This window comes from Oryx dammah, unplaced genomic scaffold (assembly GCF_014754425.2).
Source record: "Oryx dammah isolate SB20612 unplaced genomic scaffold, SCBI_Odam_1.1 HiC_scaffold_26, whole genome shotgun sequence".
NCBI lineage: Eukaryota > Metazoa > Chordata > Mammalia > Artiodactyla > Bovidae > Oryx > Oryx dammah.
In genome coordinates, this window is record NW_024070210.1 from 26916398 (window position 1) to 26943760 (window position 27363).

Consider the following 27363-nt stretch of genomic DNA (forward strand, 5'->3'; position numbering starts at 1 on the left):
AAATAACTTCCTGGAACTAGAGTTCAGAGCCCTTCTTATAAAAACCACTCTTTCTAGAAGTCAAATTTGTAACTTGTGGGACATGAAAGTTAAGTTTCTAAACCAGCCTTATCAAACTCAGAAATCTACCCCTTGAGTTCAGCTGCCAATTACACATCTTCTGTGCAACCCTGCTAGCTATTGGAATTTATCAAAAGGAAATTCTATAGGTAGGTTAAGAATAACTGTGATCTCGTAACTTAGACAAAAATATTTGTTAAATTCAAAACCAAACGGAGACCAGTCTTAATTCCTTGGGCAGACGAAACCAACTTAGTCACTTTTTTGGAAATAATAAGCAAAATTTGAACTGCTTCTCAAGGCTGATATGAGGTAACCCATGAAAATTCTATTATAACCAATCACTATGAAGAAGAAAAAAGTCACTACCTTCTCACCATATAAGCTGCTTTATAACAACAATATACCCCGATGCCTCACTCAGTATCTTGGTTTGAGCGATCCTAGTTGACAAACTGTCTCTTTGGTGTGTGCACAATACCCACTTACTAATTACTACTTCAGCGATTTATTGGTTTTACTTCACTTATTTCTGAGCTTTTGACAATCAATGACACCCTACTGTCCTGGGATCTATATCTACTCTCATCACCACCAGTCAACTGGCACGTGGCTTTAAGGACATCTCCGTAACTACTTGTAACTCCTTGAGTGCGTGACAGTTACTTCGCTTTCGTTCACCATTCACCATTTGATTCTGTGCCAGGAGGACGTCCGGATGCTTGGCCACTGGCACCGCTGAACCTGGCACCAGGATCGTGGCCTTTCCCAGTCAACGCCGGACCGAGAGAAGCCGGCAACCCCAGCCAGCAGGGAGCGAGGGCTGAAGTTGAAGAGGGGCGCGCAAAGTCCGGCCCGCCAAGCGCCGCGACGCCTGGTGGTATTAATAAGGAGAACCTCCAGGCCGCCGCTCTGCAGAGCCTCAGCGGCCTCACACCACCCGGGTGCGCTCGAGGCTGACCCGCGCCGCCGGGCCCCCTTCTCGAGAGGCCGTGGGGGCGGGGTCCGGCGGGGCGCGCGCCGGCGCGTGGAGGCCAGGGCGGTGGCGGAGCGCGCGCGGCGAGGGAGGGGCGAGCGGGGCGGGGGCGCGCGGCGGCCGCTGCGGCCTGTGGCGCCGTCACCCGGCAGAACCCAGCTGGTGGCGGGAGGCGCCGCTCGCCTTGCAGTTGTCGCTGCCGTAGGCGCGCCGAGACGGATCCGGGCTGCGCCGGGGGCCGGCCCACCCTCGCGCCGCCGTCCTCCGGCCCGCGGGCCGCGCGGTTCCGTTATCATGTCGTTGGGGCAGTGGCTGGCCCGGCTGATGAGCAGTTTGCAGGACCCGCAGAATGTGGCCCGTTTCCAGCAGCTGTGCGGGGTGGAAGCGCCGGCGAGCTGCCCAGCCGCGGCCGCCGCCGACCCGAGGGAGGATGAGAAGGCGGAGGCGCACCTCGCCGGAGAATCCCGGCGCAGAGAGCGGCAGCCGGGGGCGTCCGGAGGCCCTCCGCCGCCCGGGAGCGACCGCAATCAGTGCCCGGCCAAGCGGGGCGACGGCGGCGCCCCCAACGGCGTGCGGAACGGGCGGGCGACCGAGGTGGGCCCAGCCTCGCCGCGGCGCGCGGGGCTTCTGCGCCGCAACTCGCTGACGGGCGAGGAGGGCCAGTTGGCCCACGTGAGTAACTGGCCTCTCCACTACCTGTTCTGCTTCGGCACGGAGCTGGGCAACGAACTCTTCTACATACTGTTCTTCCCCTTCTGGATCTGGAACCTGGACGCCCTGGTGGGCCGGAGGCTCGTGGTCATCTGGGTGCTGGTCATGTACCTGGGCCAGTGCACCAAGGACATCATCCGCTGGCCGCGGCCCGCCTCGCCACCCGTGGTCAAGTTGGAGGTTTTCTACAACTCTGAGTACAGCATGCCCTCCACCCATGCCATGTCCGGCACCGCCATCCCCATCTCCATGATCCTCCTCACCTATGGCCGCTGGCAGGTAAGGGTCGCTGTCCTCTCCCCGCACAGCCTCCGAGCCTCGTTGCTCTCCGCAGTCGTTTGGTTTTGCCATTCCCTTCCCAGACTTCTTTTTCCACAGGTTTTCACAGTACCCTCCAAACAGGCCCTTTCTACCTTAAATAATAATAATGAAACGGTAGGGAAAACCTAAGACTTAGCCATCAAACTCTATTTTAATAGTAATGCTTTTCTTGGAACCTAAAGGAAATACCGTTCGTGGAGTAATACATTATCATCGGGCTTTAGTTGAGTTGATAACAGGTTTTTAATTCTTGTGATGCACAGACTATCATTATGATTAAGTATACCGTGCTTATAATTAATCGTTGGGTGATTAAGATTCACCCGTTTTATACGGTGCCTTTCCCCAGACTGATTTCTGTCTCAGGCATAGGTAAAGTCATTGACTTTTTCTGGTGACAGTGTTTGTAAAATAAACATGGTCATTCAGGCAATGAAGTAATGAATTTGAAACGAAAGCCACGCTTAGTGAAGTTAATGGAGCACTGCCTGAGTGCTCTTTTTAAGGGGTGCGGTTGCTAATTTGCTGATAGACACAATTTAATTAGCTTTTGGATCACTGATCTGTACTGTCAGTTGTTGAGCTACAGTATGTTGAATTAGCTTTGCAAATGCTTGGTTTTAGTTGGTCTTAAAAGTAGGGATCTTGGTCAGACCAGTGGGCTTGTAAAAATGGTAAATATGACAGACCGACAGCCAGGAATGAGTGAGTTTTTAAACAGGAAAACTTTTATATTTTGCGTACTACTTCTGGCCTCCCATTTTTCGGTTTTTCGTGGTCTGTAAATGCAGATTTAAAAGCTAGATCTTTTTTATATAGAAGCAAAATTTCTTTTTAGACTGATGTCTCTTTTATCTGGTCACTTTAAAATTCTTATTGAAGTTCAGTTGGTTTACAATGTTGTGTTAGTTATCTGTCTTTTAAATTGTAAGGAGGTTTGTTCGTTCTGCAGACCAGTCCCTTAATTTAAGAATAAAGTTAATAACTATGAAGAATCTAAGGAATCAGACTTCTTGATTTCCACCACCCCCCCCATTACAGCACAAAATTATCTTCTGAGAAATACACATCCTGTGTAAACTCTGTTATGGTAAAGTTACCTATCTCAGACTTAATTTCAGTACAGATAAACCCTTGTCCTCATAGACACTTCTGGGCAGTGCATCGCTTACAGACCGTGGAAAATGTGTAATGTGTGTAATAAGAATGGCAGAATTATGAGGGAAGAGTACCATGAATGTTTTTTCTTTTTCCCTATGCAACCTAAGGAATTACACAGTAATATTCAGATTGTAAAGTAATGCTGCTTGTTTTGAATAATAGGTAAATATCTCAAATGCACTTAATCTAAATACTTCAGAGTTTAAGATTGTCATTGAGTTATGATATTTATTGGTTAGCTAATGATGTTTCTCTTATTTTTATGAGATTTTTCAGGATTCTGTAATGATAGAGCCTTTTTAAACTCCTCATTGAGTAGCTATGTTGCAAGCAATTAATTTTTAGCAGTCCAAGTAAGAGAAAGTAGTTTTTTTTCTCTTCATTCATTGAGAGCACATGTTAACAGGAAGTCTGAAAACAGTACCATGGGATGCATCTATCAGTATTTTAACACTTCAGGGTTATTTGAATTACCAGAATATGCTTACAGTATAGTTTTTCAACAACCTAGTATATTTAATTCAAAGTTTGAGGGCTTTATATATCATACAGTTTTAGAATTAGAGCTAGTCAGGACTTAAACGTCTCCTGGTCTCAAACTGTCATTTTACAGATGTTGAAACTGACCAGTTACAGTAGAATTAATCTTGTAAAATTTGTTTATTCTTTTACATGTCCATTACAGGTTTGAATAAACTTCCAAAATTTGAGTAATTATTAGTCTGTGATTAGTTGTTTTGAAAAAAAGACTCCCTTACATGAAAGTTCTGTGTTTATAAATGGTTGTAATAATTCAGTACAAAAAACCTAAATGACCTTTTAAATGTTTTTACTTTTTTGTTTTAAAACCTTGTTATGAATTGAAAACAAAAGTACTTTGCTTTGCTTTAAGGTGTTTTGGTCCTCTTCTCTGCCAGTTAGTACTGTAGTACTTAGGAGGCTTGTATTTCCAGAGTGAGTGATGGAAAAATGTATGTATTGCGAAGTGGGATAGGAATTAAACAGTGAAAGCCTAGTGTTTTTCTAAGTAACAGCCGTTTTGGCTCACAGTCGCCGTCTGCTTGTGCTCCTGCTGCTTGTTCAGGACAGGTGTGTTTGTCTCTACGTGCCTAGGATGCTGAAACTTCTCTGGACGCTTGAGTTATCTCCCTTTGGTAGGACATCTGCTTCACTCCTCCCTTCAAGCCACTTCCTGTTCCTGCTTGAAATCTGGTCATGGTTCACTTACATGAAACCTTTTAACTGACACCTTCGAGTTTCATTATTCGTGTGTTCTTAAAATAACAGTAAGCCAGAAAAATTATTAGGGGCTTGCATCAACTGCAGTTTCTATAGTTTACCCCCAGAGATTCTGATCCATTAGATAAGTAAGGGGTATTGCATTTTATTGAAATTCCCTAAATATTTTTGAGGAAAAAAACATGTACTTTCTTAAGTCCCATCCAGTAAAATTAGTGTATTTGATCCTTAGACTATATTTTATATTTCTCCAACATTGCCGTTCTTTTGCAGTTCTTTTAAAGGCACATTGCCGTTCTTTTGCAGTTCTTTTAAAGGCATGTTAATAATACAAAAAGGGAAATTGAAACAGTATGGCTCCAAACAATTATTTGATATACTGGAAGAATTTTTTTCCAGTAATGCAGGATAAAAAATGTTATGGCATTTCTCCATGTATTAAATAGCTTGATCATATTATTTGTTGGAGTTTTTTGTAGCTGAATTGAGAAAAAGTAAGAAATAAAGAACATTAGATTTTAAAAACATAGTCTTTTGAAGAATAATATAAAAAAGTAAAGCACTCCTTTTATATTTATTTCTGCATGTTCTTTCCAGAAATAAAGTCTTAATTTTTCAATAATATGGCCTATAATGAGTTCAAGTTTTATACTTGACTTAATAACATTAAACAATTTTTAGATGAATTTCATTTAAAAAAATTAGTGACATCACATGCTTTATAGCCTTACCCATTCCCAACTAGTCCATATGCTTTCACTACTTTTAAAATTATTATTAAAATAAGGAATATTATTATCTTTATTAATATTTATTAAGGCCTTACTGTGGGTCAGACATTGTTTGAAATGTTTATTACCCCATTTAGTCTGCTCTTAAAACATGCCAGTGTTTGGTCCTGCTGTTAATACAAGCTTACAAATTAGGAAACTGAGATAGGGGAAGAATAACTTACTCAAAGTTATATAGCTAGTGAGTCACAGGCTGACTGCAAACTTATGGACAGACTCCAGAGCTTACAGAGAAAACTCTTCACATCATGCTTTGTCAATTTTAAATTGACTTTGCAGTAATAAAATTTTTGAAATAGATATGTGTCCTTACAATACAAAAACAGCTTTGATATGCCTTGAGATACATGTACAAAAGTCACAAATATTTCTTTTAAACATAAGTTGTTGACTGAAACTAAATGCTGATTTAATTACCCTTCCTTTCTTCTATTTTTCTAAAATGAATTTAAAAAATTGAGCATAATGAAGGCTTTGGGGAAAAAACATATTTATCATAATATCGTTTATTGTAGATAATAAAGGAAACTATTTATGAGGTCATGAAATGATAAAAGGCAAAGAAGTAAGAAGTAAGAGAAGAGTTAGAAAAGTAGGTCACAAATGACAAAGACCAGAAAAGGCTTTAGGAGCCACAGGGAACTGATCATTATAGTAATTCTGGGAAGAAATACAGTTTATTAAAAAATGAAATTGGCTTGCTACTTTATTTCTTTTTACCTAGCTGATACTTGGGTTTGAAATGCACATTTTTCTGATTTTCTACGTGCTTATTAATAAATCTCAATTTTAAATTTATTTATTTGAATGGATAATAGATTGTTGAAAATCCATTGTTTACGTAAAAAATGTGAAGAGGAGAGTAGGGCTTCCCCCCGTGGCTCAGCAGTAAAGAATTCATCTGCGATGCAGGAGACTTGGGTTGCAACGCAGAAGACTTGGGTTCGATCCCTGTTTGGGAAGATCCTCTGGAGGCAGGCCTGGCAACTCAGTTCCGTATTCTTGAGAATTCCATGGACCGAGGAGCCTGATGGACTTACATAGTCTGTGGGGTCGCAGAAAGTTGGACACGACTTTAAGCTACTGAGCACATACAGTTTTTCTTTTTGTTGTCACAGCTAGGAGGCTCTCTTTTCCAGAAGGAGTCATCATTAGAAATTTCTTATTTAATCTTCTGGAGATGATCTTTACTTTGGTAGTGGTATATTTACGTAGTTTGTTCTTCCTACAGATGGCAACGTACTATACTGTTCTGGACCTTGCTTTTTTCACTTAGAACTATATTGTGAAGGTTTTCCTCTTCATTTACCCAGCAGTTAATGAATACTCATTTTGTGCTTGTGATTGTTTTAAATGCCTTACATGACTTTAAATCCCCAGAAAATCCCATGAGTATTGTCACTGGTTTGCAGAAGAAACTGAGGCAGAGGAAGTTAAGTGACTTGCCCAAAATGACTCTACAGGTACCTAACAGAGCCTGGATTTTAGATTCAGGCGGTCTGGCTCTGAAGTGACCCCACCCTGCTGTGTTATACTGTATCTCTGAATTTGCATTTTCCGTTGAGAGAGCGATCTGATTTTTGCACATGCATGGTGTTCCAGTGTATTAACAGCATAATTTATTCGGAACGTGACTATTCCATTGCTGCCAGTTCAAAACCATTCTCTATTCTTTTCCTACAAGATTGTTGGTATTTTACTAATGTTTAAAAACGATACCTCTTTGGTTTTCTTTTTTTTTTTCCAAGTCCTTGCTCTACCTTCAGATAATGTTATACCAGTTCAGGTACAGCAATAGCATGCTTTATTTTTCCCTTTTCCCTCCTTTGTATTGTTGTCATACATTTTACATCTATATTATAATACTCGGAGTACGTTGTTATTCTTTTTGTATAGTGTTCCAGGATTATTTCTAGAAATATTTTTTCCTCCCTTCTTCTCTAACATCCTCCCCTTCTGAAACTTGTCTCACGTATGTTAGGTTTGTTGAACACTGGTCACTTGTAGATCACTAGTGCTTTGATGATGACGATAATGATGACTGTGGTGCTTTTGCTTTCTCTGCTTCATTTTGGATAGTTTCTATTGCTGTGACTTGAAATTCACTGGTTTTCTGCAGCGTCTAATTTTCTTGTAAACATCATGTAGAATGGGGTATGATTTTAGATACTGTATACTTTTATATCTGGAAGTTCCTATTGACTCTCTGGTCTAGTATACAGTTAAATTACTTGTCAGTTTACTCCTTTTAGGCTCGCTGGAGTGAATCTGGAATAACCATAGTCTAGAGCTCAGTTAGCCTGACTGACTTACAGTGATAACCTTCTGAAGACGACCCAGTTCCCTCAGCTCTCTGCCTGATGGGAAAGCAGTTGCAGGCGTGTGTAAGCTCTGGGAATTACATGGTCGTCTACTACTTTCCAGTAGCTTTCCCCCAGCCCTGGTGGACTTTTGTCCCATGTGTGCATAAGGTAGTACACAGCCAGCAATTTGCAGAGACCCCCTCACCTCCACGGAGTTCTTGCTCCATGCAGAGTCCTGTTTCCAGTAGGCTCTTGACAATTGTTGCTGCTTTGGCTCCTGGGAACTGCTGTTTCTCCCTCCGTAGCTCAGTAAGACTGTTGGACTTTGTTTCGGTTCCTCTTCTCATGCAACAGCCTGGAAAGTCCCTTTAGCAACAAGCCAGGGCAATCAGAGGGCTCTTTGCATTTTCTCTTTTCTTATGAATCACAGTCCTGTGCTATTTGTTTTCCAATATCTGAAAACAGTTCTTTCATATAATTTGTCTAGGTTTTTGGTTGTTTTCAGTGCAACGGCTTTTCCTACAACAGTTAATTGTTTATGGGCAGAAACAGATATCTTTTTACCTCTACTGTTTTGTGGGTTTTTTTTTTAATGGTTATAAAATACAACAGCTTCAGTTCAGTTCAGTTCAGTTGCTCAGTCGTGTCCAACTCTTTGCGACCCCATGAACCACAGCACACCAGGCCTCCCTGTCCATCGCCAACTCCCGGAGTCCACCCAAACTCATGTCCTTTGAGTCGGTGATGCTATCCAACCATCTCATCCTCTGTCGTCCCCTTCTCCTCCTGCTCTCAATCTTTCCCAGCATCAGGGTCTTTTCCAATGAGTCAACTCTTCGCATCAGGTGGCCAAAGTATTGGAGTTTCAGCTTTAGCATCAGTACTTCCAATGAACACCCAGGACTGATCTCCTTTAGGATGGACTGGTTGGATCTCCTTGTAGTCCAAGGGACTCTCAAGAGTCTTCTCCAACACAATAGCTTGCTGAGATGTAATTCATGTACCATACAATTCACCCATTTAAAGTATACAAGTCAGTGGCTTTCAGTATATTCATAGTATTGTGCAACTATCACCACAGTCAACTTTGTAACATTTTCATCATCCCCCAAAGAAACCCCATCCCCATAGTCATTGCTCCCTATTTTCCCCCAATCTCTCGGCACCTCGAGACAATCACTAATCTACTCCATAGATTTGCCTACTGTTGTCATCTTGTATAAACAGTATGTAGTCTGTTGTGAATAGCTTTTTTCGCATGGCATAATGTATTAAGATTCATCCATTTTGTAGCATGTATCAGTACTTCAATTCATTTTTACTGCTGAGTAATATGCCAGTGGTAAAGAATCCACCTGCCAGTGTAGGAGACACAGGAGAAATGAGTTTAATCCCTTGGTCAGGAAGATCCCCTGGAGGAGGAAATAGCAGCCCACTCCAGTATACTTGCCTGGAAAACTCTATGGACAGAGGAGCCTGGCGGGCTGCAGTCCATGGGGTCACAAAGAGCTGGACACATCTTAGTAGCTGAGCATGCAGGCCAGTGGATGAATATACACTGTTTTATGTGTCTTTTCATCTGCTCATGGACGTTTGAGTTCACTTTCTGTGCCGTGGTGTGTGCTTGGTTTCTCAGTCATGTCTGACTCTTTGTGACCCTGTGGGCTGTAATCTGCCAGACTTCCCTGTCCATGGGGATTCTCCAGGCAAGAATACTGGAGTGGGTTGCAATGCCCTCCTCCAGGGGATCTTCCCAACCCAAGGATTAAACCCAGGTCTCCCGCAATGCAGGCGGATTCTTTACAGCTGAGCTACCAGGGGTTCACTTTTTAGTTATTTTGAATAATGTTGCCTTGGATGTTTTTACATAAGTTTTGTAGACATAATTTTTTTGGTGTTTTTTCTCTTGGGTTACTTAATAGTTTTTGAAGTCTTTTATGTTATGGTGAAATTAGCCTTTGGATTGTGGTATGATTTGGAAATACATTTTACTAAATTATTACTTCTCTTCTGACTTTTTTTCCAAGCAGAATTTTTTTCTTTTCATGTATCAAGTTTTATTTCATAGTTTTGGGGTTTTGTGTAATGTTAGGATGTCCTCCTACCATGGTTTCCTATAGTACTTTTATAGTTTCATTTTTTTTATGCTTAAGTTTTTGAATCTAATCTCATTTTGAGGAAGGAATCCATGTTGATATTTCCTAATGGCATCATTTATTGAATAATCCATTTTCCCCTGTTAACTTGAACTGTCACTTTTATCATATATTAAGGATAGGTATATATTTGGGGTCCTTGCCCATACCTTGAGTTAGAGTTGATATATCTGATATTGTGTGCAAATGTGTGTGCTTAGTCACTCAGTTGTGTCTGGCTCTTTGTGGCCCCATCAACTGTAGCCTACCAGGCTCCTCTGTCCACGGGAATTCTCCAGGGAAGAATACTGGAGTGGGTTGCCATGCCCTCCTCCAGGGGATCTTCCCTGCCCAGGGCTCAAACCCAGGTCTCCCACATTTCAGGTAGATTCTTTACTTCTGAGCCACCAGAGAAGCCCAAGAATACTGGAGTGGGTAGTCTATCCCTTCTCCAGGGGATCTTCCTGACCCAGGAACTGAACCAGGGTCTCCTGCATTGCAGGTGGATTCTTTACCAGCTGAGCTACTAGGGAAGCTTGTGTTGCACACAACAGTATTGTGTGCAAATATTATACTGTTATTATAGTTTTATAAATATTTTTTCAGAATTCTCATTGTTTTTTTTTGTTTTATTTATTTATCTTTAGTTGAAAGAGAATTGCTTTACAATATTGTGTTGGTTTCTGCCACATATCAGCATGAATCAGCCATAGGTATACGTATGTCCTGTCTTTCTCTTTTTTAAATTTACTTACTTACTTTTGGATGCGCTGGGGCTTTGTTGTTGCCTGGGCTTTTCTCTGGTTGTGGCGAGTGGGGCCTACTCTCTAGTTATGGTGCACAGACTTATCGCTGCAGTGACCTTTCTTGTGGAGCGGGGGCTCCAGAGTGTGGGCTCAGAAGTTGTGGTGCATGGGGGCTTAGTTGCTCCACAGCATGTGGAATCTTCCCGGATCAGGGATCGAACCCATGTCTCCTGCATTGGCAGATAGATTCTTTACCACTGAGCCACCAGGGAAGTGTGCCCTTTTCTCTAGAACCTACCTCCCACCCCATCCTACCCATCTAGGTTGTCCCAAAGCCCTGGTTTGAGTTCCCTGAGTTATACATTTACTCTTTTTATTTTTCTTCACGTACTTTAGATTTTGTCTAGTTCTGAAAGAAAAATCCTTTTGCGGTTCTTTTTATTGGAAAGATAAAGTTGTTGTTTTGCATTTAAGTGTTTGATCCATCTTCGGTTGGTTTGTATGTGTTGTGAGGTATGGATCTGACATAATTTTTTATATGAATATTTAACTGACCCTGTACCATTTTTGGGTAGTTCATTCTTTTCCACTATAGTATTATTATCTGTAATACTACTTATGTTACATATCAAGTTCCCATATTTTCAGGTCCAATTCTGGGTTCTCTGTTCTGTTTTACTGGTCTGTTTGTCTAATCTCTTTAGTGATAATCATTGCCTTAAATGCTATAGTTGCTTTAAAGTAAGTCTTGGTATCTGTTTATGAAAGTTCTATATCATACTCTTCAAGATTATGTTGGCTATTTTTGAATATTTCTTTTCAGTATATATTTTAGAATCACCTCTTTAATTTCCGTGTAAAAGCCTGTCTGGACTTTGACAGAAATTGAAATTAATTTATAAATTAATATGGAGAGTAAAGTAAAATTAAAAATAAATTAATTAAAAAAATTAATATGGAGAGAATCAATAGTCTTACAATATTGAATTTTCTTATGTTTGAATATAATAAATTTTACTTATTTAAATTTTCTTAAATGTATTTCAGTGAAGTTTTATAATTTTCTCCATATGGATCAACCATATTTTTTGTTGGATTTATTTCTGGTTACTTTATTTTTTGTTACTGTTGTAAATGATATCTTGTTAAAATTCAAATATTCTAACTTTTTGCAGCTGTAGTATAGAAATGCCCTTGGCTTTAGTACATTGATTGCATATAAACTTTGTTCAACTCTCCATTAATTTAATAATTTGTATGATAGTCTCATATGTTTTCTATGGGGAAAATCATGTCAACTGAGAATAATGACAAGTACATTTGTTCTGTTGTAATTATATATTTGTTTCTTCTGATTGACTAAAAAGCTTTAAGGTAATGACATTCAATTCCACAAATATAATCTCTTCACATTTTTATTAAGTACTAGGTAACAATATAAGCCCTCTAGATATCAGAGTGAATAAAACAAATAAGTTCTGTTTGCTCAAGGAGATTAGATTGGTATTTTAGAAATATTCTAGTATCTGTAGTATGGAAAATGGACTGGAAAGAAGCAAGGCAGGAGGCAGGTAAGTCAGACCTAGTAAGAAGTTGCTCTGCTTGCTAGTCCAAGGAAGAGTTGATGGGGAGCTACATCAGGAGACTGCATCATCAGCCTGCTGCCTGATTTTTTTATGACCTGTGAACTGTGAATGGCTTTCACAGTTTTAAATAAAGTCAAAAGAAGAATATTTTATGACACATGTAAATTATATTATTCAAAATTCTAGTGGCTTATACAGTAAAGCTTTATTGGAACACAGCCATGTCAGTTCATTTGTATATTGTCCCTTGTGCTTTTGTGCTACAACAGCACAGATGAGTAGTTGTGACATTGATTGTATAGTCCACAAAGCCCAAGATAGTTACTTTCTGGCTCTTTATAGAAAAAGACTTTACTGGCCCCTGACCTATATAGTGGCAGAAGAGAGAAATGTGTGAATTTGAGAGAGATGAAGATACAGCATTGGCAAGGCTTGGCGATTAACTGGATGTGTCTGTAAAGAGGAAAAAATGGAGTAAAGGATTCTTCCCAGATTTCCAAATATTTGGAAAGACAAGAAATAGTAGTTTGATTTCTAGAAATAGAAAATATTGAAATCAGGTCAGATTTAGGGAAAGGAGTAGGAGCTTGGAGGAGATGAATTCTGTTTTAGATATGTTGAGTTGGAGGTGTCTGTAAGACAGCCATTTGTAAATATCTGGAAGGCAGCTGTATACATGAAAGAGACCTGGACAGGTTTAGTCATCAACATGAATTTGCAGAACAAAGTGCTGAGAGTGGATGATATTGCTCTGAGAGAGTGCATAGAGTAAGACGAACAGAGGGTCTAGTAGGAAAAAAACTTTAAAGACATTAATATCTAAGGACTGGATAGAGTGAAAGGAACCTGGAACGGAATCTGATAAGTAGCAGTTTGAGAGGTAAGAAGATATCTTAGGGATTGTCTAACTAAGGCTGGGGGCAGGGAGGGGTGTACAGTGTTCTAGTAACCCGTTTGAACTATCTTAAGCAAAAAAAAAAAAAAAAAAGTTATTTGAGGACTAGAGGCCGGTGTCTCATGGAAGTCAAGGCTGAAGTGCTCCGAGGTCTCCTTAGGGACTGGAGCCATGCTCTGGAGTACTATCAAAAGGAAGGGCATGCCGTCCATCTTTGCTTCTTGAGGCTGTGTGGCATCTTAGTTCTGCTGCTTTCTTCTCTGTCTCTGCTTTGGCACGTGTCTGTCAGCCTCACCCCTAGTTCTACGTCATTTCTGAATTCAAATATATAACAGAGACTGGCTGACCTTCTCACTTTATTTCAAACTACTATTAGGAAAAAGAACCAAATCAGCTTCGTTCAGCCAGTGGGTCTGCTTCTCTAGAGCCAGTTGTCTGATCTAGTAGCTGTGGTCCAGAGAACAGCATCACACAGTGTGAATGCTTTTCCCGGGCCACATTGCTGGGTCTAAGTGGGGCGTTTCCAGAAGAGAGAAGTATAGACTGGACAATATCGTAAAAAGAATATACTATAAATTAGAAGTTAAAGAAAAGGGGGTATTCTGGAGAAGAAAAGTAATTTGATATAAGTTGATATTGTTAAATGTTGATACTGTTAAAAGGATGACTACTGAACCTTATAGAAGATTTGGAAAATAGAAGAATAGGACAAAGCTAGTATTTATTCCTTACAATTTTGAAACAGTTTGGACCATATTGTATATGGACTTTATTTTTTGTTTAATTAATGTGTGATGGTAAATTTTATGTGTCAACTTGGCTAGGTCACAGTACCCAGAGTTTTGGTCAAACACTATTCTAGATGTTTCTGTGAGGATATTTTTAGATGACAGAGAAAGAAGGTGACAGACCATAAAGAAGGCTGAGTGCCGAAGAATTGATGCTTTCTAATTGTGATGCTGGAGAAGACTCTTGAGACTCTTGGACTGCAAGGAGATCAAACCAAGTCAATCTTAAAGGAAGTCAACCCTGAATATTCACTGGAAGGACTGATGCTGAAGCTCCAATACTTTGGCCACCTGATATGAAGAGCCACCAGATAACCTTCTGTAATGTAGGTGGGGCTTTATCCAATCAGTAGAAGATCTTAAGAGAAAAAAAGACTACCCTCCTCCAAAGAAAGCATCAGTTCTTTGGTGTTCAGCCTTCTTTATGGTCCAACTGTCACATCTGTACATGATTACTGGAAAAATCATAGTTTTGACTATATGAACCTTTTGTCAGCAAAGTGATGTCTCTGCTTTTTGGTTTATCATAGCTTTCCTTCCAAAGAGCAATTTTAATTTCATGGCTTCAGTCACCATCTGCAGTGATTTTGGAGCCCAAGAAAAGAAAGTCTGTCACTGTTTCTCCTTGTACCAAAGAACTGATCCCTTCCAATCGTGGTGCTGAAGAAGATGCTTATGCCTTGGATTGCAAGGAGATCAAAACAGTCAGTCATGAAGGAAATCAACCCTGAATATTCATTGGAAGGACTAATGCTGAAGCTGAAGTACCAATACTTTGGCCACCTGATCCGAAGAGCTAACTTGTTGGAAGAGACCCTAAGCTGGGAAACATTGAAGGCAGAAGGAGAAGGGGGTGGCAGAGGATGAGATGGTTAGATAGCATCACTGACTCAATATATTGACATGACTTTGAGCGAACTTCGTGAGTTAGTCGGGAACAGAGGAGCCTAGGTACTGCAGTTCATGAGGTTGCGAAGAACTGGAAATGACAGCAACTGAAGAACACAACATCCCCCAAGGAAGAGGGGATTCTGTCAGCAGACTGCCTTTGGATTTGAGCTAATCAAGTTCCCTAGGTTTCCACACTGCTTGCCTGCCCTGCAGGTTTTGGATTTGCCAGCCTCTGTAATCCTTAAAATAAATCCAATAGTAAAGCAGATTCTTGACAATAGTAAATCTCACTGTGTGTGTACATACACATCCTGTTGGTTCTTTTTCTCTAAAGCGTTCTGACATACATTTTGTCATAAACTTTCAATCAGTAAAAGTTCCTAGAAAATGTTATTAATGAATGAAATATTTTCATATTCCTGCAACTACTTTTTTATTATAGGGTTTCCTTTCCCATTGATATTACTTACAAATGAGGAAACTGCATTACAAAGAGACTATGAAACTTACCCCATGGTCCCACACCTGAAGAAGTAAACACCTTTCATGGGATCTGTCTAGCTCCCAGCCCTCTAAAGGCTCCCTTGCCTATAGAGCTCACATATTTTCTCTACATGATGTTGCCCATCAGGATTGAGAAGAGTACTATTTGGGCAGGTTTCCTGAGAGAAGAAGTAGTAAATTCAGAAACCTTCAGCTGCCCTGTGGACTGAAGAAGAGAGAAACTGGTCTGCAGGAAAAGAAGAATGAAGTGGATATGTAAAGAGAAGAGATGGCCCTGTGACTGTCCAGTTTATAATTCCAGTTTCTTCTTGAAACTTAGCCTCATTCTGCCCTAGTGTTCTAAATCTTTCTAATGTATCTATTTTTTCCCCTTCAAGATAATTAGATATATCTGTTATTTTCATTTTTAGAGTCCCAATAAATGTATGTAGTAAGTCATTAGATCCAGGTCTGTGTAATTTTATTTGGCAGTGCTGTGGAGCTTGTGGGATCTTAGTTCCCTGACCAGGGATTGAATTGGGCTCTTGGCAGTGAATGCACTGAGTTCTAACCACTGGAAAACCAGGGAATTCCCCAAAACTGATATTTTTAAACACTATGGTCAGTAAATACTGATTTATTCATTGTTATATGTTACATGTAAATTTATGGTAAACATACTTATATATAATCCTTGCCCTCATTTCTGTTTTTTTAGTGAAAAGTTATAGGAGAGAGGTTACTGATTCAATGTATATGAATATTTAGAGCTCTTTTATGTATTGACAGAATGTTTTCCAGAAAGGTTGTCTCAATTTTTACTCCACTACAGTGTATGAGAACAATATCATATATATCATTAATGTTTTATTCTTGTCCTCTGTTGTTTACATACATACTCTCCATTCCTTAAATTGAAAATGTATAAATTTTTTGTTGCTTGCTTTTGTCCTACATTTAAGTTACTTTAAAAATTTTTGAATTCTACTAAAGACAGTTTTCATAACTGCTTTTTAATTGTATTAATAAATAATTATATTGACTTACCAACTTCAGTGAGTAGGAATGGAAATACCTTAATATAAAAAATAATTCTGATTATGTGTGATAAATATTTAAGGAAAGCATATCAATAAGGGTAAAACCATTTAGTAGAATAACTGAAGGAAATGTATAGATAAGTGTTCCATGATAGGGTTTACAATGAAAAGATTAGATAGTGGTATGAAATGAGAAACAGCTAGGAGATCATGTAATCTGTTTTGAGTTTAGTAAATTTTTATTAATTTGAAAATTTGAAGGATTTGTACATTTTTCTTTCACATTTTGTTGTTGTTTTGGGTTTTCTTGTCTGTGCAGCTTGCAAGGGATCTTAGTTCCCTGATCAGGGATCAAACCCACACTCTCTGCTGTGAAGATCGACTCATTGGAAAAGACCCTGATGCTGGGAAAGATTGAAGGCAGGAGAAGAAGGGGACAACAGAGGATGAGATGGTTGGATGGCATCACCGACTTGATGGACATGAGTTTGAACAAGCTCTGGCATTGGTGATGGTCAGGGAAGCCTGGGGTGCTGCAGTCCATGGGGTTGCAGAGAGTTGGACACAACTGAGTTACTGAACTAACATTCTTTTTAGAGGAAATACTTAAATTTACCAGATAAAGCTCAACATTCTCTAAGAAGAAAACGGAAACTAGGAACCTTTATCAAACTTGAAATTATAACCTATTTGTGTAGTGATAAAAGTATAAAGTAATATGGATGGTAACTTGGAAGAGGCATCAGAATAGGCTGCTAGAGTGTAGTACTTAAATGTTATGTAGCATCCCTGGGTCTGTTTCTTATTTTGTAAAGAGAGGGGAATGAAATCGGTATAAGATATCCTTTCTACCTGTAATTAAGTGATATTTAATTTTTTTCCATTCTAAGAAAAACCAAGTAAAATATATCCATGATGTTTTTGATCCTAGTGATACAAGGAATTAAACAATACACTTTTGGGAATTCTCTGGAGTTCCAATAGTTAGGACTCCACACTTCCACTGCTGGGTACCATGGTTCAATCCCTCTTGGGAAGCTAAGATCCCACATGCTGAGCAGCCAAGAAATAAATAAAATAAAAGAATTGCTGGATACATTAAAAAATAACACACTTTATACAGCCTAGTATAGTGGTTAAGAGTTCAGACTTGGGAATCAGATTTCCAATGTTTGAATCTCATATCTGTAACTTAATACCTATTTGATTTGGGGCCTCTCTGTGAGGCATTTCATTTAAATTAGTACACCTACCCCTTAGGGTTGTTCTGATGATTAAATGAACTAATATTTGTAAAGAAAGTGAAGTTGCTCAGTGGTGTCCGACTCTGCAATCCCATGGACTGTGTAGCCTACCAGTTCCTCCCGTCCATAGAATTCTCCAGGCAAGAGTACCGGAATGGGTTGCCATTTCCTTCTCCAGGGGATCTTCCTGACCCAGGGATTGAACCCGTGTCTCCCGCATTGCAGGCAGACACTTTACCATCTGAGCCACCAGGGAAGCAATATTTGTAAAGCTCTTACAATAGTGCCTGGTATAGAGTTAATTGTATGTTAAATTATTTATTACTATCTCAGTAAAGAACAAACCCACATGCATTTCTTTTAATATATGCCTAGAATGGAATTTAGGGTATAAATTAGGGTATAAAAAATTTAGGGTATAAAAAAATCCAGTTTGAGTTTTCTATTGCAATGCCTTTTGCATTTTGAAAATTGCTATTGTTGTTGTTTAGTCGCTCAGTCGTGTCTGACTGTGACCCAATGGACTGCAACATGCCAGGCTTCCCTCTACTTCACTGTCTCCTGGAGCTTGCTCAAACTCATGTCAGTTGAGTCATTGATGCCATCCAACCATCTCGTCCTCTGTCATCCCCTTCTCCCGTCCCCTTCTCTTCCTGCCTTCAATCTTTCCTAGCATCAGGGACTTTTCCAGTGAGTTGGCTCTTCCCATCGGTTGGCCAAAGTGTTGGAGCTTCAGCTTCATCATCAGTCCTTCCAATGAATATTCAGGATTGATTTCCTTTAGGACTGACTGGTTTGATCTCCTTACAGTCCAAGAGACTCTCAAGAGTTTTCTCGAACACCACAGTTCAAAAGCATCAATTCTTCAGCACTTAGCTTTCTTTATGGTCCAACTCTCACATCCATACATGACTACTGGAAAAACCATAGCTTTCACTAGACGGGGTTTTGTTTCTTTTATTTTCATGGCTGTAGTCACCGTCTAGAGTGATTCTGGAGCCAAGAAAATAAAATCTGTCACTGTTTCCATTGTTTTCCCATCTATTTGCCATGAAGTGATGGGACCAGATGCCATAATCTTCATTTTTTGAATGTTGAGTTTTAAGCCAGCTTTTTCTCTCTCCTCTTTCACCTTCATCAAGAGGCTCTTTAGTTCCTCTTTGCTTTCTGCCATTAGGGTGGTGTCATCATTCATATCTGAGGTTATTGATATTTCTCCTAGCAATCTTGATTCCAGCTTGTGTTTCATCCAGCCTGGCATTTCACATGATGTACTCTGCATAGAAGTTAAATAAGCACAGTGACAGTAAACAGCCTTGACATACTCCTTTCCTAATTTTGAACCAGTCCATTGTTCCATGTCCAGTTCTAACCGTTGCTTCTTGACCTGCATACAGGTTTCTTGGGAGGCAGGAAAGGTGGTCTGGTATTCCCATCTCTTGAATTTTCCAGTTTGTTGTGATCCACATAGTAAAAGGCTTTAGCATAGTCAATGAAGCAGAAGTAGATGCTTTTCTGGAATTCTTTCATTTTTTTCTGTGATCCAATGGATGTTAGCAATTCGGTCTGTGGTTCCTCTGCCTTTTCTAAATCCAGCTGTACATCTGGAAGTTCTTGGTTCACGTAGTTAAATTCCGCTACTCCATTTATTCTCCCAAGTGCTGTTGTCATCCCAGACTAGATTTATTTCCAACTGTAAAGATTTGAATTAGGAATTAAAAAAAAAATCTCCACAGAATCTGTAACATTAGGAGAAATTTAGGCATTGGAGAAATTTTCTGGCACCTTGTAAGCAAATGGCTATATTAGATGAAAACTTATTTGGTAGGTTAAAATCAGAATGAATGAATGAATTGGAAACTGCCTACAAGGCTGGTTTACTAAATTATTTTGTTTCTACTCTGGTTTCTGCAGAGAGAATTAGTAGTTTGTATTTCGTCTTAATTATCTGCAAAGCTGTGGTCTGCTTGTGATACGTAGCCCTTGTTTTTTTTCTTTTTTAATTTTTTAAATTTGTTGCAGTATGATGACACATTTACAAGAGACTTGGAAAATATACCTCCACTATGTATTACAAGTTTTAAGTAGATAAATTAAGATTTTTAGTTGGAGTTTCAATATCAAACTCTCAAAACTTAGTAGAATGAATAGACAGAAAAGTAGAAGGATATAGTAGACCTGAAAAGCCCTATGATCCAATTCAGCATAACTAGGATTTATACAGTTCTCACATGACAGCAGAATACAAATTCTATTCAAGTTCCCATAGACTGTAAGCTGGATTTCACATTATATTTAGTTGCATTGAGCTCCATGTAAGAAATTCTGATAAATTCTCTTTCATTTTTATTCTGTTTATTTTCTAATTTTCCTTGTTATAGCTTATTAGATACATTCATCATTTAAAAGACATTTAATTTCCAAATACATGGAGTTTTTAAAGTATCTTTGATAATTTCTCTTTTTTATACTAATTTATTATTTAAATACTTTCTTCTCTGCAGTCACCCTCTGAGTTTTTTCAGTCTTTTAACTTTATTGAGGCTTTTAATGTCTACATCAAAGATCTCTCTTGGTAAATGTCACATTGCACTTGAAAATTCATGGGTTTTTTTCAAGTATCTTATAATACTGATTTGTAACGTATTTCCACAGTGATCAGAGAACAGACTATGATTTTGTACCTTTAGACCATGAAATTTTTGCACCTTGTTTTACGTCCCCGGATATGTTCCAGTATCTCCTGGATTATAGCCTGTGTATGCTATGTTATGCTATACTAAGTTGCTTCAGTCATGTCTGACTGTTTGTAACCTTAAGGACTGAAGGCCACGGGCTCCTCTGTCCGTGGGATTCTCTGGGCAAGAATACTCGAGTCGGTTGCCATGCCCTCATCCAGGGGATCTTCCCAACCCAGGGGTCTAACCCAGGTCTCCCACACTGCAGGTGGATTCTTTACCAGCTGAGCCACAAGGGAAGCCCAAGAACACTGGAATGGGTAGCTTATCCCTTCTCCAGGGGAACTTCTGACCCAGGGATGGAACCAGGATCTCCTGCATTGCAGACAGTATTCTTTACCTGCTGAGTTACCAGGGAAGATTACCTTCATTAGTCTACCAGTGGAAAGTACCATGAAGGAAAACATGCTAATTTAATTACTTTTTTTGATTAATTGTTTTTCTTTCTAGTATAGAAAATATAGTTTATAATGTGCTATTGAATAAAGAGGTTTTTATATTTCTATGAAAATTGAATTGCTTTGTATTAAAAAGTATATATTACTTTTAAAAGCTTAAGCTTCAGAATCCTTACCTAATAATGTTTGTTCTAAAGTTTTGGAAATTCCTTTTCCTGAGTTTCGTTAGTTCAATTGCTGAGTCATGTGTCTTTGTGAGCCCATGGACTGCAGCAGGCCAGGCTTCCCTGTCCGTCATCAACACCCAAAACTTGCTGAAACTCATGTCCATCAAGTTGGTGATGCTATCCAACCATCTCATTCTCTGTCATCCTCTTTTCCTCCTGCCTTCAATCTTTCCCAGCATCAGGGTCTTTTCCAATGAGTCAGTTCTTCACATCAGGTGGCCAAACTGTTGGAGCTTCATTTTCAGCATCAGTCCTTCCAATGAATATTCAGGACTGATTTCCTTTCAGATGGACTGGTTTGATCTCCTTGCAGTCCGGGGGACTCTCAAGAGTCTTCTCCAACACCACAATTCAAGAGCATCAGTTCTTCAGCGCTCAGCTTTCTTTATAGTCCAACTCTCACATCCATACATGCTGCTGCTGCTAAGTCATTTCAGTCATGTCCAGCTCTGTGTGACCCCATAGATGGCAGCCCACCAGGCTCCCTCGTCCCTGGGATTCTTCAGGCAAGAACACTGGAGTGGGTTGCCCTTTCCTTCTCCAATGCATGAAAGTGAAAAGTGAAAGTGAAGTTGCTCAGTCATGTCCGACTCTTAGCGACCCCATGGATTGCAGCCCCAGGCTCCTCCGTCCATGGGATTTTCCAGGCAAGAGTACTGGAGTGGGGCATCCATACATGACTACTGGAAAAACCATAGCTTTGACTAGATGGACCTTTGTTGGCAAAGTAATGTCTCTGCTTTTTAATATGCTGTCTAGGTTGGTCATAGCTTTTCTTCCAAGTAAGAAGCGTCTTTTAATTTCATGGCTGCAGTCACTATCTGCAGTGATTTTGGAGCCCAAGAAAATAAAGTCTGTCACTGTTTCCCCATCTGTTTGCCATGATTGATGGGACCAGATGCCATGATCTTTGTTTTCTGAATGTTGAGTTTTAAGCCAGCTTTTTCTCTCCTCTTTCAGTTTCATCAGGAGGCTCTTTAGTTCTTCTTTGCTTTCTGCCATAAGGCTGGTGTCATCTGCGTATCTGAGGTTATTGATATTTCTCCCAGCAGTCTTGATTCCAGCTTGTGCTTCATCCAGCCTGCTAGTTCATATGATATACTCTGCATATTAGTTAGGTAAGCAGGGAGACAATATATAACCTTGACATACTCCTTTTCCTATTTGGAACCAGTAAACCTGAGTTTACTCAACAGGATTTTCAGATTTTGGTTTATCATGGTGAATTCCAGAGATGCTCTTACTAGAAATAAAGTTTGCAACAGCCCAGGTTTGGGGACAGAACTGAGTGATACCATGGCTTTTGACCCCAGGTTTGAATGAGATACTGATAGTGGCTAAAGGCTTATGTTTACTTCATTCACCAAGTATTTATTAACTGCCTTATCATATGTAGACACTAGACAATAGTGAAAATAAATACTATTATTTTACATATAAGTATTTGTAGTATATGTGTATATATAGAATGTATACAGAATATATCTTAATGCATAAATATAGCCTGTGTCAAAGATAAGGGTTGTTCATTTCTTTCAGTAAAGTCTTGTTAGGTATTTTATTCTTTTGGGTGCTATTATAAGTTGAATTGTTTTCTTACTTTCCTTTCCAGACTGCTTATTGCTGATGGGTAGAAATAAAACTCTTTTTTGTGCATTGATCTTGTTGTACCTGGAAACTTTGCTGAATTCATTTCTCAACTCCAGTAGTTTTTGTGGATTCTTTGGGATTTTTTGTTTTTAAGGTCCCGTCTTTGTGAATAGTTTTGAAGTGAAGTGAAGTTGATCAGTCGTGTCTGACTCTTTGCGACCCCATGGACTGTAGCATACCACGTTCCTCCAGCGATTGGATTTTCCAGGCAAGAGTACTGGAGTGGGATGCCATTTCCTTCTCCAGAGGATCTTCCTGACCCAGGAATCGAACCTGGGTCTCCCAAATTGTAGAGATAGTTTTACTTCTTCCTAATTTAGATATTTTAAAATTTCTTTTCCTTGCCTAACTGCTCTGGTTAGAACCTACAATACAATGTTAGATAGCAATGGTGAGAGGTAGACATCCTTGTCTTGTTCTTAATCTTGGCAGGCAAGCTGGGTGGGACCTTTCAGCCATTGAATGTAATAGTATCTGTGGATATTTCATAAGTGCCCTATATCATGTTAAGGAAATTCCCTTCTGTTCCTAGTTTTTGAGATCTTTCATTGTGAGGGAGTGTTGAATTTTGTCAAATGCTTTTTCTGTATCCGTTGAGATGATCATGTGTTTGTTTTGCTTTGTTTTTACTTCCTTATGTTAATGTGTATGACCCTGATTTTTTTGTTGAACGACTCTGTATTTCTGAGATAAATAACCATTTGATCATGGTGTGTAATACTTTTAATGTGCTGTTAGATTTTGTTTGCTAATACTTTTAGAAGATTTTTGCTTTAGTATTCACAAGGGCTAGTGGTCTGTAGTTTTCTTGTGCTCTCGTTTTCTGGTTTTGGTATCAAAGTAATAAAAGCCTCATAGCATGTGAGGAAGTATTCTCTGTGCTTCTGTTTTTTTGAAGAACTTGAGAAATATTGACACTGAATCTTTTTTAAATAAATGTTTGGTGGAATTCACCAGTGAAACTGTTTGGATTTAGGTTTTTCTTTGGAGGTTTTTTTCAATTTCTTTGCTTGTTTAGATTATATTTCTTCTTGAGTCAGTTTTGGTAATTTGTGTTTCTCTAGGAATTTGTGAATTTCATCTAGGTTATCTTAATTTGTTAGCATATTAACTGTTCATAGTTTTCTCTTATAATCCTTTCTATTCCTGTAAGATCAGTAGTAATGTTTCCACTTTGATTTCTGGTTTTAGTTATTTGCATCTTTTTTTTTTTTTTTGTCCACCAGGCTGTAGTTTTGTCAGTCTTGTTCTTTTTAAAGAAACAACTTTCAGTTTTGTTGATTCTCTTGTTTTACTACCTTGTATTTTGTATTTTTCTACTCTTACCATTTTATTACTTCCCTCTATTGCTCACTTTGCATTTAGTTAGCTCTTCTTTTTCTAGTGCTCACTGTAGAGTTGTGAATGGTTTCTTTTGTTTTAATGCAGGACTCCACTGCTGTACATTTCCCCTTGAGTGCTGCTTTCATTGTATTACATGATTTGTATTATCTGTGTTTAGTTTCTGTTTGTCCCTATTTTATAATTTCCCTGTGATTTCTTATTTGGCCTGTGGTTAGTTAAGAGTAATTTAATTTCTTCATATAGTTGATCTTCATTATTCATGGATTGTTTGTAAACTTAGCCCAGGCAGTAAAATTTGTTTCCCAAGAATCAGTATATTAAGACATGTGCAGAATGTGAAAAATTTGAGTCAGCTGGCATACATCTTCCCAGGCAAGGATGAACAAGGCAACAATCTGCTTTCTTGTTTCAGCTATTATTTACTGTAGACAGTCCTTTTTGCTCTGTTCATGCAGTGTTTTTCAAGTTTTTGTGCTTTTTGTTGATGGTTTTACTGTTTAAAGTCAAGTGAAAGTCACTCAGTCTTGTCCCACTCTTTGCCATTCCATGGACTGTAGCCTGTGCATGGAATTCTCCAGGCTAGAATACTGGAGTGGATAGCTGTTCCCTTCTCCAGGGGATCTTCCCATCCCAGGGATCGAACCCAGGTCTCCTGCACTGCAGGCAGATTCTTTACCAGTTGAGCCACCAGGGAATGGTCCCCAAACTACAGTGCTGTTTCAGTTCAGTTGCTCAGTCATGTCCAGCTCTTTGCGACCCCATGGACTGCAGCATGCCAGGCTTTCCTGTCCCATCACAAACTCCCAAATCTTACTCAAACCCATGTCCATTGAGTCGGTGAGGCCATCCAACTATCTCATCCTCTGTCGTCCTCATCTCCTCCTGCCTTCAATCTTTCCCAGCATCAGGGTCTTTTCCAGTGAGTCAATTCTTCCCCTCACGTGGCCAAAGTAATGAAGTTTCAGCTTCAGCATCAGTCCTTCCAATGAATATTCAGGACTGATTTCCTTTAGGATTGCCCAGTTTGATCTCCTTACAGTCCAAGGGACTCTCAAGAGTCTTCTCCAACACCACAGTTCAAAAGCATCAATTCTTGGCACTCAGCCTTCTTCACAGTCCAACTCTCACATCCATACATGACTGCTGGAAAAACCATGGCTTTCACTAGATGAAACTTTGTCGGCAAAGTAACGTCTCTGCTTTTTAATATGCTGTCTAGGTTGGTCATAGCTTTTTTTCCAAGGAGCAAGTGTCTTTTAATTTCATGGCTACAGTCACCATCTGCAATGATTTTGCAGCCCAAGAAAATAAAGTCTGTCACTGTTTCCATTGTTTCCGCATCTATTTGCCATGAAGTGATGGGACCAGATGCCATGATCTTCATTTTTTCAATGTTGAGTTTTAAGCCCCCTTTTCCACTCTCCTCTCTCAGTTTCATCGAGAGGCTCTTTAGCTCCTCTTCACTTTCTGCCATAAGGCTAGTGTCGTCTGTGTATCTGAGGTTATTGATTTTTCTCCTGGCAATCTTGATTCCAGCTTGTGCTTCATCCAGCCTGGCGTTTCACATGATGTCCTCTGGATATAAGTTAAATAGCAGGGTGACAATATACAGCCTTGACATACTCCTTTCCCAATTTATAACCAGTCTGTCATTTCATGTCTAGTTGTAACTATTACTTCTTGACCTGCATACAGATTTCTCAGGAGGGCAGGTAAGGTGATCTGGTATTCTGGTATAAAGTGCTGTTTAGTGTCCCTAAACACAAGAAGGCTGTGATCTACTTTACAAAGAAAATATACATGTGTGAGATAAGATTCATTCAGGCATCAGTTACAGTTCTTTTGGCCATGAGTTCAATGTTAATGTATCAATAATACAGTACTTCCAGAAAAGAAAAGAGGAAATTTACCCATGTGTGTGTAAGGCCACTCTGGAAATGCAAAAGTAGTATTTGTAGTGTCTGATGAAGTTATGGAAAACATGGGAAAGTGGCTGAGTTTGTGGATTCATGAGCTGATAACCAGTTAAAAGAAAAAAGAAACCATAGTAGACAGCACTGATGTGAGACTGAAAGCCAGTGAAACCATGTTACACAGAGCAAGGAAAATATTCTTCTCTTATAGTGCTGACTGGCCTGCACTTTTCAAAACACTACACAACATTAAAAATGTAAACTTTCAATAATCCTGAGTCAAGATCAAGAGGCTGTGGGATGTTCTTTAGATTATCTGCCAAGCGTTAGGAAAAAGGCTATGTGGAAAAGCAGGTTTACAGTGCTGATGAGACTGGCTTGTAGAACTAGTTCTCCAATTATGTCAGTGTTTGCTTCAGTTGTTTTGGGACTTTGGTGCAAATATGTTTATAATTGTTATATCTTCTTAATGAGTTGATCCTTTTATCAGTGCATATTGTCCTTTGTCTTTGGTAACAATTTTTGACTTAGTAGAGACACTCAGCTCTCCCTTTTGGATACTGTTTGTGTGAAATGTTTTTCCATTTGTTCACTTTCAACCTATTTGTGTCTTCGGATCCAAAGTGAGTCTCTTAGGCCACATAGAGTTGGAGCAATGTTTCCTTATCTATCCTACCAATCTCTGCCTTTCATTGGAGAGTTTATACTATTTCTATCCAAAGGAATTACCTGTAAGGAGTAACTTTTGGTATTTTGCTATTTGTTTTTATGTCTTTTGCCTCTTTTTGCTTATAATTTCCTACATTGCTGTTTTCTTTTGCATTTGAGTTTCTTTTACACTGTACCATTTTTATTCCCTTTTCTTATGTGTATATTTTTTGATACTTTGTGGTTACCATGGGAACTATAATTAATAACTAGATATATTTTTGAAGGTATAACTGACACTTAGTGAACTCCAGGAGTTGGTGATGGACAGGGAGGCCTGGTGTGCTGCAATTATGGGGGTCACAGAGTCGGACACGACTGAGCGACTGAACTGAACTGAACTGATGATGGATATGAATGGGGAAGCCAAGATTAACAAGGTATTTGGCCTGAGGAATGAAACTGTGGGGAAGTCTTTTAGTGGGAAGGAGATAACCATAGGAATTTAAGCTGGTCAGAGGTGGAGATGGAATTGGGGATATCACATTTAGTCCTTTTACATTGGAGATGCCTTTTAGACACTGATCACATAAGCAGTTGGATACAGAAGTCTGAAGTTGAGTAGAAATGTTCCAGCTAGAGATGGAAATTTCAGTCATGAACGTGTAGCTTGTATATAAATCCTTGGGACTGGATGAAATCAATAAGGGAGTGAGCATAGATTGGGAATTGGGCTCACTGATACTGAATTGTGAATTAAGAGGGGAACTAACAAAGATGCCTGAAAAGGAGTAGTCTATGTATATTTTATATATTTCTAATAAATTTTGTCATTTTTTAGGAAAGAATAATTCCACATGAATCTGTTTTCTTTCCAGTTATATCTAATTGAGGACAGTAGTCCTAAAATATTCAGTTCAGTTCAGTTGCTCAGTCGTGTCCGACTCTTTGCGACCCCACGAATCGCAGCACGCCAGGCCTCCCTGTCCATCACCAACTCCCTGAGTTCACTCAGACTCATGTCTGTCAAGTCGGTGATGCCATCCAGCCATCTCATCCTCCGTCGTCCCCTTCT

General features: G+C 39.4%; 1 protein-coding gene across 1 annotated transcript in view; it reads left to right on the plus strand.

Moving 5' to 3' along the window:
• Window positions 1–1201: 1201 nt before the first annotated feature.
• The window catches only part of SGPP1 (sphingosine-1-phosphate phosphatase 1), a 42606-nt gene continuing 16444 nt past the window's right edge, over window positions 1202–27363 (plus strand). The window contains exon 1 of the mRNA XM_040226281.1: window positions 1202–2026. Within this exon, the coding sequence (XP_040082215.1) occupies window positions 1331–2026 (696 nt within the window). The 5' untranslated portion in view covers window positions 1202–1330. The remainder of the gene's footprint in view (window positions 2027–27363) is intronic.